Genomic DNA, 12,775 nt, shown 5'->3' with positions numbered 1-12,775 from the left:
CGAAATGAGCACAGACATATCGAGTTCCAGCCTTTGATATTCTGTAGTGTTAGTTACAACTAATATTAGAGGCTATATGGTGCTCTAGCTGAGAAATATCCATTATTAAGAATTAATTTGCATATACATTTGAATTGTTCATTAACTGTTTAATCTTCTAGAAATAAAACTTGTGGTTTACCGGTTTACCTGTATACCTGTAGGTGGCAGTCTTCCCTAGTATTCCTTTATAGGTTTGCCCAACCTTAGAAATTCAAAGGCAGTTGGTTGTTTGACATATATTAAACTTTCCTCAGGTCAAACAAAGAAGCTAAAATCACACATATATACACTGATTATGAATATAGAGTAGTGATTAAAGTGAACGAACATGCTAGTTAAAAAATATAATAAAATGGCCAGTGACCACATTTTAAAGACCCCACATTCTAGTGACTGCCTCTCTGGGAAATAATTCCTGTAGTGTTTTTAGTAGAAATGAAAGGTCGGCTGTGGCTCAGGTGGTAGAGTGAGTACTAATCGTAGGATTGGTGGTTTTATTCCCAGCTCACATGCCGAAGTGTCCTTGGGCAATACACTGAACCCCAAGTTGCTCCCGATGGCACGCTGGCACCTTGCATGGTGTGTGTGTGCGTGGGTGAATGAGAAACAGTCTAAAGCATTTTGTAGAACCTCTAGGGTTAAAAGGTCATAAGTGCAGACCATGTACTATTTAAAAAATAAATAAATAAATAAATAAATAAAAATAAAAATTACAGCTCATTACTGCAAATTGGTGCACAATCCACACAATGCTAGCAAATCAATATACGAACAGATGATAATAATACAAAACATATATCATACATGACATTTAATTATGATGATGATATAGTATTGAGGAGTGGAAAAGAGCACATAGATTCTTTTTAATTATACACCCAGCAATGCTTTTATGGATCACCATGTGCAAGAGGCACTCTGCATATGTCTAAAAAGAGGAGTGGGCTTGTGCATCACATTGCAGTTTATTAAAGTCAAGAGCTAAAGTCAAAACCATGCATCTAATCTAGATCACTATGATTTGATGCACACAAGAGGAGTGAACCTTTTATCCCCTAAAAAAAAGTGTTAGCAAGTTGTTGGGTTCTTCATGTTCACTTAAGAAGAAGAACCCTTTATTTGTCACACATACATTACAGCAGAGTGAAAGTCTTTTTTTAACATATTCCCATCTTGTTAGGAAGCTCAACTTGAACATTGGTGTGTAGAGGATTGATTTCTGTCGTTTCTTTCACAGGTTTAGTAAATGATTCCTCAGATAACAACTAAGTCACTTTATCCACTTACACATGTTACACAGGAACAGTGAGAACCATCACACATCACAAGAAGACAACAGCATGGCTCAATACACCACCACAAACATTCCAAACACTCAGTTCCTAACAGGAAACACACAGCCAGCCTGAACTTTAAACAAAGAACTATGCCTACCAACTAAGCATGCTGGGAAGTATTCAAATTAGTAAATCCTTCACAGTGACGGCAGAGGTCTTACTTGTAAGGTTTACTTTGTTAGTAGTACAAAACATTTGGAAATGATAGTCATGATGATTGATTGAAAGGGCCATATTTTGTATTAGTTTATACTGGGATGGATTCTGAGCTGGTTTCTGGTTGGCCAATGGGACAAGTTTCTGCAACCATAAATAATTTCACTGATGGTTTTGATATACAAATTTATGTCTGTCCGTATCTTGATCAGATATGATTGGCTCTGAACCATCATGTGAAATGAAATATAAATCTATAACTATTAAAATATGAAATAAGGAACTTTGAGGGTGTTGGGCTTCAACATTCTATTAAACATTATGGTTTTTCACGGGCTTTTCAACAGAACATTATATTTAAAAAGCATGTGAAAACACGCTCTAAGACTAGTGTGAAATATAGTCTCAACACAACTGTTAAGCATACCTCACACTGTGACAGCTCACACAGTAAGTAATAGTGGTCAGCAAGTGATATGTGTGTATGTGTATCTGTGTGTGTGTGTAAGATTGTAGGTGGCAATCCGAGGGTGTTTGGTGTCACAGTTCATGAGCTTGCCTCCTTTTCGTTTTTGATGTCTTCTGGCCCTTGTCGGCGTCTGCCACTTAGCGCTGGTGTGACAGTCATTGCCCGGGGAGAGACTGTCAACAAAAGAAGAGAAGACAGGCATTCAATCCTGTAATAATAGATCGACCAAAGCAGGTCCACCATTCTCATGGACTTTGATCACAGGACCTGCATGCACACCTATGTGGGAACTATTTATTTGTTTTGCAGATTTGAAGACTTTCAGTTGGACAGATGAGACTTTGTGCATGGTTCTTGTTAGATAATGCTTTTGACATCTGTGACCCTCAGGAAAGGGAAAAAAGGAGCTTGGAATACTGAAGTAGCTCTTCACAATGACTTGAAGTCTGTCTAGACTCTAAAACTCTTTTAAAATTCAGTTCACAAGTGTTGTATAATTAAGGGTGCTATTACATAATTTGCTGTACAATATATCGTTAATATTCATTTACATAGGTTCCGTTAATATATTCCTAATCCTGTAATTCCATGTCTCAGTTTAGTAAAGGCTACGTAATGGAAATTAGCCATGATTTTTTTTTTTTTTTTTGAGTACTGAAGTAATATTCAGGTAATTGAGTAACTGTACTTCATTATTATACTTTATATTATTATTTTGGCATATTTCTCCTTTACTTGAGTATTATTGCAATTTCCCAGAAAAACAACTTATTTTTTACTTTTTATATTTTTATTTAGACCTTCAAAGTACTTGTTACAGATCTTGATGGCCTCGTTTCTCATCTAGCCAGTGACTGTACACTATATGTCAATCAAGCTGAGTCAGTTTAGCATCCAGCCATTTTAGTTTAGAGTCCAATGAAGTTCATTAATGTGGAACAATCAAGAATTGTGACAATTCGTCATCTGCTGTGAACTTCTCATCAAACACAATGTAGTTAATGCTTCAGTGTGCAGCTATCTGTGTGCATCTGAATCTGCATCTGCATCTGAATCTGGATCTGGATCTGGATCTGGATCTGGATCTGGATCTGGATAAGTCATTAAACTGCAGTGTCAGACTTGACTCCTTCTTGACTCCGCATCACTAGAAACCGCACGCGTGGGTTATATAGGGAATAGGATAATTATGCACAGGTGAAACTACTTAGTATTTACCCTCACCTTCATCCCCCAAACTTTGTCCAAACTTTGTTACAGCCTTTGCTAAAACCACACCACAGTTAAAACCACACTGGGCATACAATGTACCCAGTTTAACTGTGCAAATTACAAATAAATAACTGTTGTCTCTTGTTAAAGTACCACAGTAAAGCCATAGTATTCTCATGGTTCAGAGACTGACCAATAAATTCATAGTGCATTGTCTCTGTGTGAACTGAGGTTTAAGTGGGTGCCACATGTTCATTTCATGCTGGCATGTTAAACGTACAGCTGTCATACAAGCAGACTATTATGTCTTAACAGTTTACACACCACGTTTGAGAGGTGCTTGGACTGGAATCAGTAAAATGCTCTCTAGTGTTTGTATTCTAGATATCTCACCTATCAGCAGGGGTGGCTCATATCAATATTGCTATGGCTAGAGGGGCTAAACCACCCTGTCTTTCAAAGATGAAAAAATGTCAATTTAAAAAAAAAAAAAAATTCAATATATTTTTGGTATCCACATCGTCTAATTTGTGGTTAACAAATGTTTTAAAGTAGATTATTTATTTATTTATTTTAAACCAAGTGCCATGGGATGAAAGGACAGAAGACAGAACCGTAAGTTTAGTGGTTTTTGTTTTGAACAAAAGTGTTTCAGCTTTTCTGGGTTTACTATTCAGAGGAAACATAGCATGGACCAGAAGAACATTACAGGATTGAAACATTGTGTGTGTAATTATTGTTGTTATTATTATTATTATTATTATTATTATTATTATTATCCATCCATCCGATTATCGTACACAGGGTCACGTGGAGCCTGGAGCCTGTCCCAGAGGACTCAGGGCACAAGGCACGGGACACCCTGGACCGGGTGCCAACCCGTCGTAGGGCACAATCACACACACTCACACATTCACATACTACAGACAATTTGGAAAGGCCAATCAGCCTACAACACATGTCTTTGGACTTGGGGAGGAAACTGGAGTACCAAGAGGAAACCCCCAAAGCACGGGGAGAACATGCAAACTCCACACACACAAGGTAGTGGAGGGAATTGAACCCCCAACCATGGAGGTGCAAGGTAAATGTGCTAACCACGAAGCCATTGTGCCCTTCTATTATTATTATTATTATTATTATTATTATTATTATTATTATTATTTCTTTTTAAATCTTTTGACTTTGGGACATAATCTATTGGTCGACCCTAATACTTTAATTGTTGAGCTATTGACAGATTTTATGCCTCCCATCTAATATCACCACCTGCCACCACTGCCCTATCAGATATGCCACGTCCACTCTTTTCTCTTCAAAAATGTCTCACTCTGAAATCTCTATTCATTGTAGGGAAGAAGTGTGCTGTTGATCAGACAGATTGCCCTTATCACTGATACTACAGACAATAGAGCATGGTCACGAAGCAGGAAATGCAAATGGTGCCCAGTGGTGGCGGTGGCGGTCAGGTCCTGAATTAGAAACAGATGTTTATACAGGCAATCCTGCAGTGTGCCATGGAACTTATCTTGGGCACCTGCTTTGGAGGAAAGGCAGGAAGTTGACAATGGACACGAGACATCTTGAATACCTTCATTCAGATATTACACATGCTGTTTTTTAAAAAAAAAAAAATTAAGGGAATGCTATTATTTAAAAAAGGGGTGTAAACTACACAGCCATAAAAGACGGCAGGATAGTTTGCTTAGTGTAGTGTGCAGAAAAACTGTGTCAAATATTTGGCTGGGAAGGAAGACAAAGCAATAAAATATAGACACATTTAACAACAGAAAAAAATAGCAGCATGGGTGATAAATAAAAGGAGAGGCAGAGTTGAAAAGCGAGTCATGGGAGTTCTAGGATTGAAACGGTGAGTTCACAGGAGAGAGAGAAAACAATAATGGAAGCTGTTTGAGGTATATTGTCGGTACTAAGAGGGAGGTCGGGTTTCAGGCTCTTTTTGAGGACTTCGATGATACAAAACAGGCCTCATTACTGAGATATTATCTCCATTCATACACTTCCAGAGCTGCTCGGAGCCCTGCTGGGAAAGATTAGGTTGCTTTCGCTTGTGAACATCCTTCCCAGCTGCGGAGGTTTTCTAAACTTGGGGCACACCCAGACATTCTAAAACACCATTTGAGCACACAGAGCTGTAATATGTGTAATATGTGTTTATTTAGGACTCATACATGGGTGTGAAATAGTGATCCTTAGAAAAATATTTAATATATCAAAATCTCTCTGGTGGAAATCTTTCTGTATTGAACATGAGATTTAAGGCCCCATCACTTATATTTCAAAATGGTACAGTAGTATGCAAAAAGTGTGATCCTTGTACTAAATCTCAGGGATCTCGCCATACAGTAGTATGCTAAATGAAACAAAGTGTCCTTGTTTGCACCATGTTTCTCAGAGCGGTGACCAGAGTGCACGGCTGAATGTGGGGATATCTACAGCCACATCTGACGTTCAGATGGACGACGAGACTTTGTTCTTGACCCCAAGGGCACACAGACTTTAAAGTGAAACATCTTACAGTGCCCAGAATGATTTTAATTACCATTAATTTCCAAAAGGAAAGGGGCACAGAGACTTCCGGGGTGGTTTAGTGTTCCGGAGGGGCAGAGATTGCCTGCATGAAAGGGTTTCCTGCTCATATGGGATGGCTGAGAACAGACATCTGCTCCTAGGCTAGTGGACGGAGGACATTTCATTTGTTAACAGCACATAATAAAAACGAATCACCCACAGGTCTACGCGGGATTATTGCTTACTTCCAAACCATTTGGACTCATGGCGCTAAACAAACTTCTGGATGGCTTTGGTCACCTTTAAGGAACGCAGGGAATGATTTCCATCCCCAGGGCTTCATAACAAGACCTGAACATCCTTGAACAATTACACAGACAACCTGTAATCATTCAGCTCTCCTGAACACAACTTCAAGTCATACATTTTTTTAACAGATGGTTAATTTAGCTCTCGTGTAACCAAACCACAGTCAGTCCTACATAAATGCTGTCGTGTTCCTTGCGCAAGAAGAAACTAGCGTGAAGCGTGGCAATTACGATCATTCTGTCCTGCTGTTTTGTGTGAGGACAGAAGATGCTTGTGGATGCTGAGAGCACTTAGGAAACACTGTGGTGAGGCATAACTGGGGGTAAAGGGCTGTGAATTGTTTTATGATGCCCAAAGCTGATGAAATGGGGTGGGGCTAAAGAAAAAATTTGATGCCCAACACCAAGAACTCCAAAGGCCAACCAACACAAGTGGACAGGAATGAGTGAGGGGCTGAGTTCAGACACTCTAGACTGCTGTCTCCACCAGGTTTTACGAGTCAAGCGTGAACCCCAATGTTTCTTCGTGATGTTTGTTAACTACCTACTGTAGTAAGTGTGAAGTGACTGTGGCCCCTCTCTCCCTGATGCAGTTCATCAGATGGAAAAGTCCCTTTTCTATCCCTTTCCCTCTTCATCCTCAGTTCTGCACAGATCACTAGAACCTTATAAAGGGATGAAAGCACTTCCAATGAGCAGAGGCTTCATTAAGCACTACTGCTGAAGCATGCAACAACCAGTGTAAATAAATGGTAAATGATTGGTAAATATTTGATACTGTGTCTCTGTACACGATGAGAAATGGATTTCATTCTTTCATTACTTTTTAAAATAGCATGAACCCTATAAATTATTTGAAGTAGGGGTTACAGTATATAAGAAAATCTCAAATTCAAAAAAGTATTAACTAAACATATTAATACTAAATTCCATAAATAAATGAATGAGCAAACAAATAGACAACAAATTAATTAATAATTTTTTTAAAGGTTAACCAAGACAAAATTAATACAAGATAATGATTTCCTCCATTTCCCCCAGTTTTTTCCCACCTCCTAAAAAACATGCTGGTAGGTGGAATGGCTATTTTAAATTTCCCCTAGGTGTGAATGTGTGTGTGTGTGTGTGTGTGTGTGTGTGTGTGTGTGTGTGTGTGTGTGTGTGTGTGTGTGTGTGTGTGTGTGTGTGTGTGCGCGTGTGTGTATTGTAGTCCTGCGACAAACTAAAGTATTCACACCCGAGTCACACCCGGATAAGGTGGTTACCGAAATGAATGAATGAGTGAACAAATGAAGGAAGTAATGAAAGAATGAATCAATGAAACTGTATGGAAATAACAAACAAAACAGCACAAAACTCATTAGTTTAATTTAAAAAGTTACATTTGTACCAAACATCATATCAAATCAAAGTGGCATTGCAGTAATATCCATGTTTATTTAAAGCTTTCTATATAAATGATGCATCTTTTGTTATGATGAATTATTTTACAAGAACATGGAATAAGTCATAGTGATTGTAGACCATTATACACATGAGTATAACATCAAGACTAATAACCTTGGGATACTTTTATATATTTATTATTGCAATTCTCATTCAGATTTTGTAACATGGTGGCATGAACCAAGACATCAAATGCATATTTATTAAACAGTCACATCCTTTACAATCTCCCATTATCTTTTATAAGAAAACATATCATAATCTCATTAAAAGAGAAATGGCATGTGGGCAAAATAATAACATGAAACAGTTCTGTGGGTTGGAGCAATTAATAACACACACACACACACACACACACTACTCTTGCCAGATGCTGATTATCTTTAAGGGCATGGCAGTATCGGACAAAAGGTGATAAATGATTGAGAGAATTATACTTCTGCAGTGATTAAGAATAAACCTGGACCCACCTATCTTCATTAGTCCCCCTGATACAAGCCCAGCCCAGGATAAAATGTGAGGGAAGAGAGAGCCACACCACCAAAGAGCAGACAGCAGGGCAAAGAGAAAGAGCGTGGACACCCAGCTACGGCTTTACAGCCTCTTTCGATCACACAGACGTGCTCTCACTGCTTGTACTCTCTCTCTCTCTCTCTCTCTCCTGCTCCACTCTCACTCGCTCTCTTTGACACACACACACATAGACACACAATTTGCTCAACTCATTCACAGACACGGGTCAGGCGGCCTCACGTTTCACCTTGCTCTGCCCCTGGCTGGAAGAAGAGGGAGCCTCTGCAAGGTGCAGCCATCCCGCAGTGGTTTCACAGCCGGGTAAAATCAAGTCAAGAGACCTGAGCACTCCAGGGAAACTTGAGAAGAGCTAGAACCTTCTTTGGAGATGGAATTACAAAGTGCTACATCACCTCTGCAGTGAAGGAGCAGGACAACCAGACACACGGACTCAAGATCTTTGACTCACATCAATTTGGTTTGCCATGCTCTTTCCGAATGGTTCCTGGTGAAAGCAGCTACTGCTCACAGGGACTGTACGCAGTGGCGTGGCGAATGGGGAGCAACATCATGCCAGCTGTTTGTGCAAGGTGCACCTTGGGAGTGTGACCCAACATGTGCAAATGGACGGCGGCCGTTGCTGCTCACTGCGCCGACCTCAGCTCTATCGGCTCAGACCGTATCAGGCTACCTCTTCTCCCCGGTGCTCTCCCTGTGCGCCTTGCATGCGTCTCCTTACTCTTCTTTCTGGCCAGTGGAGCTCTTGCAGGATGCCCGGCAGGACTGGGTCATGACCCTCTGCACATGCTGGCGAGGAGCACAAACTGCTCATGGACTCTGGAACGCCACACACGCAGTTACAACCACCTGGAGGGTGACGTGCGGCTACGACGCCTGTATTCCGCCAACAAGTTCTTCCTCTGCATCGACAAGACAGGCAAGGTGGACGGCACACGGCGCAAAAACTATCCTGACAGTGAGTACGCTACAGTGATCTTTCCTTGTAATCTCCTAGAAGGGTGTGGAGCATATTTTGTATCAGCCTTCACTTTTATTACCATGCATGCTCTATTTTATGGCTTATTTTTTCACTTGGGATTCCTCTGCACTTGCTTGGGTCAACAGATTTTACCTGCAATTGGTGTCATTATCTGCTGGTGCAAAGCAATGGTAGATATCCTTTGGAATATCCTTGGGAAAGCCATGGCCATGTTTACAGTGGAGTAGACTTGATGGCAGACATGTGTAATGACTGGAATACGAGAGCAGGGAGTGAGTGCTTTTGAGGAAACTCGCCAGAAATTTGGCCGCAAGATATTATATTCACTTTATAATAAGGGTGGTATGATAGTGTCTGGTAAGAATAGTATCATGCAGTATTTTCCATTACTCTAACATTTCACCTGTAGTTCCAAATTCCGGTTCCGAATTATCCACAGTCATAACTTTCCCATAACTTTTCCCGTTTTGAAATCGCAGGTGCAACAGCTTATTCATTTTCCTCAACATTTACTGGGACAAATTGCCTACATTTTCCTTTTGTCATTGGGCTTTCATGCTTATAGCAAATCATAGCCACGTATGATCTACCACATTTAATTCTCAGCAACTGGAGAATTGTCAATATGAGATCATGTCAAGGGGTCAGTGGTCTGGCTTTGGTTTGAGTTTGGTTTTAACGGTCATGAGGCTAAAACATTGTAGTGGTTTGGGGGTCTGACCTTACTTTGACCAAAGTCTTACTTTGTGTGTTTATATGTGTTGCTGAGTACCCTTTTTGCAAACAGTGTGAATCATCTCTTCCACACCACTCACTCCAGCTGGGAGCACAGCTTTAGTCTGTTGGTGTGCAGCTGTCCAGATTCAATAGAAGTACACGGAATTTCAAGTGAATATCATTGCATGATACTAGGTGTGCAACAATGAGAAACACGTGGCAAGCAATATGATAGACTTGCGATTTCAGGATTAGGTTCAGGAAACCCATGCGGACGTACACGTGACCATAAAAACCGAGTTAATATCATAAAACTCTAAGCGTCTGGTCATTTCTGCAGCCAGTATTGTGTTGTTATAGACCCAGGGAATGTCCATCACCAACAATTGCTTTCCATAACTGTGGATTTTCTCAGTTTCTAGTTTCCAGGGCTCTGTCAGGTCTGCTTAGATGTTGCGCATGGGTTTGGTGAGGTGAAATAGTGCAGCCCTCCAATGCAATTTCCACATGCATATATATGCACTATACTCTCATTTCCTGCTCCTAAATTTCAAAAGTGCCCCTTGAGTAACAAGGGCCTCCTTTGCCATAGTATAATATATCTTGCATAACTCATGAATTGTTCTTATTGGTGCTAGTGGAAAAAAAAACCCAACAACACATTCCTAGCATAATAGATGACTTGGATTTATTGACAGTTTTACTGAGAATGTAAGGAAGGGCCAATCAAAGCATGTTAAACATTAATCAAATCAAATGAAACTACTGTACAGAATGCACCTAAACATAAACCTGTTCATATGTGATCCTAATTATTTATGTATTCCTTAAAAATGCCTTATGTAATGCAGCAAAAATACCTTCATACAACAGGCTTGAATGAGCTATTGTGTAAGCGTATTCTCATTTACACATCAGATCTTATTTCTTACATATACACTAGTGCTGTACTCATGGGTGGAGAGTGCTGGTAATGGTGCCATCCACCTTCATCCTCGGCATAGCCCATGTGATCTGTCAACACGCTGCCATAGCCCAAACAGGGGACGTCCGTGCCCACCCCTGGCCCTGCTCACTTTTTCCCTTTTTCCAGCCCCCGTTCCTGACTGCTCAGGTGCAAAAACAGTCAGAATTAGTCAACGAGCCCTCGGCTAATTGAGGTTGGAAAATATTGTATCAATCCCAGTGGAGTGGAACAAGCAGAGGGGAAGATGCAGAACCATGAATTCAAAGAACAGAAACAGAGAGAGAGAGAGAGAGAGAGAGAGAGAGAGAGAGAGAGAGAGAGAGAGAGAGAGAGAGAGAGAGAGAGCAAGAGGAACACGGTTTAAAATATAGAAAAGGTGGAATGAAAGAAGAGACAGGAGGTTTGTGTGGGACTGATAGTAAGCCAGAGCAGCTTTTGTGTCAGAGAAGCATTTTAGTGAATGGAACAGTACCCATCTTGACTAGCGCTCGCAGTCTGAACTAAATTAAAACCTGGCCACAAGTTGAAGCAAACATTTTTTTTTTTCTCCAAATGTTCTGGTTTTAGCACTTGTTTGTTGCTGTGCCTATTTTAGGAAAGCTCTAGTTTAGCCACTATGAAAGATATAACCCTGACTCTGGGGAAACAAGTAATTTCCCTTACACAAGGAAATTCAATCCTTTCAAACACCTTGTGCTGGCTATATTTCCTGAAGTTTGGCTTTGTTTGAAGTTAAAGTTTTGTAGTACAAATTGGTTTAGCAATGAATGGTTGAGATAAGGCAATTACAAGGTTGATGGATAATCTGTGCAAATCAAAGAAGTCTTTCAGCATTTGATAAAGTGCTTATTGGTGGAACTCCACTTGTTCTGAACAGGACATAAAAACTAGCAAGGATGAATCATGGTTTACGAGGTCATTCACTAAACAAGAGATTTTTTGAAGAAACACAGATCATAAACTCTATTCTGTCCTCTCAAGGGTCAAGAGATCAAACAGCTAAAACGCATTCAGTATCTTATGTTCAAATGTTGTATTATAGATGGCGTAGTTCTGCTGAAGGCAGAAAAAAAAAAAACACACACACACACACCTTATCCACAACTCTTTTTCTCCAAATGCAGTCCATTTGGAAGATTTTGCTTAGCCAAAGTTGTTTTCCTTTTCATTATTCATGTCACAGGTACTTATAAAATATTGGTGGCAAGCAGGCCAGGTTGCACAATCTTTTTTTCCTCTTAAATGGGACTTTAAAAGGACACACTGTTTTGGGTGTGTGTGGCTAACGACCTCAAATGTTTGATTCGAGTCCAGGTGGTGACACTGCGCTCAGCCCTGTGGAAATAAAGTCATGTAACCGGCATAATCAGAAAAGTCACTTGTGTTAAAATATGCTCACTTTGCTGTGTGCCAGGCCCTGTGCACCCCCCCCCCCCCCCTCTTGCCTCTGTTTCGGCTGTATTTCCAGGGGCTTGTGTCATGTTTACCAAGTTTCCCCGTCAAAGTTCTGCATCTCCCTTTACATGCTGCCCGTTTCCTTTGCTGTGATTTCATAGGCGTGTTGCGCTTGGCCCAAAGTCACAGGAAGAAAATCATCCACCCGTTCTGAATATATTGTGGAATTATTTAAAACATATTTCAAGAAGCAAGACTGTCAGTCTACTGAGGCACAGACAAGCCACAGTAGGGAGACTGTACACGGCTAATGCTGGAGCATAGGACCTTTTGCAGTCAGCAGAGGTGAAAAGGAATGTATAGAGAAGTTATATTCATTATTTTTACTCAAACATGTCAAATGAATCGTAGTTTTTTGGAAGAATGTGTTTTTACATGCATTAAATTACTCGTGTCCAATAACAAAGTGTGTCTCAGATTCACAGACTCATGAATTCAACACAGAAATGACAGTAATTATGGGAAATATTTCACTAGTAATTGAGCGGTCAAGTACTGTATTTTGATGGACACATACAGGCATATGTGAGGGTTTTATTCAACTTTCCATTTATTCAATCAGAGAGGTTGATATTGATACTGTAACTTCATACTGCCATATAGTTGCACAAAATTAATTGT

The 12,775-nt window shown here is 40.2% G+C and overlaps 1 protein-coding gene across 1 annotated transcript in view; it reads left to right on the top strand.

The window, feature by feature from the left end:
• The first annotated feature begins 8,630 nt into the window (after positions 1-8,630).
• fgf22 (fibroblast growth factor 22) overlaps positions 8,631-12,775 on the top strand; it is a 31,341-nt gene continuing 27,196 nt past the window's right edge. The window contains exon 1 of the mRNA XM_017477410.3: positions 8,631-8,991. Coding sequence (XP_017332899.1) covers positions 8,631-8,991 — 361 coding nt within the window. The remainder of the gene's footprint in view (positions 8,992-12,775) is intronic.

This window comes from Ictalurus punctatus, chromosome 10, assembly GCF_001660625.3.
Source record: "Ictalurus punctatus breed USDA103 chromosome 10, Coco_2.0, whole genome shotgun sequence".
In the NCBI taxonomy this organism is placed as follows: Eukaryota; Metazoa; Chordata; class Actinopteri; order Siluriformes; family Ictaluridae; genus Ictalurus; species Ictalurus punctatus.
This window is presented reverse-complemented; position numbering and strand designations above follow the sequence as displayed.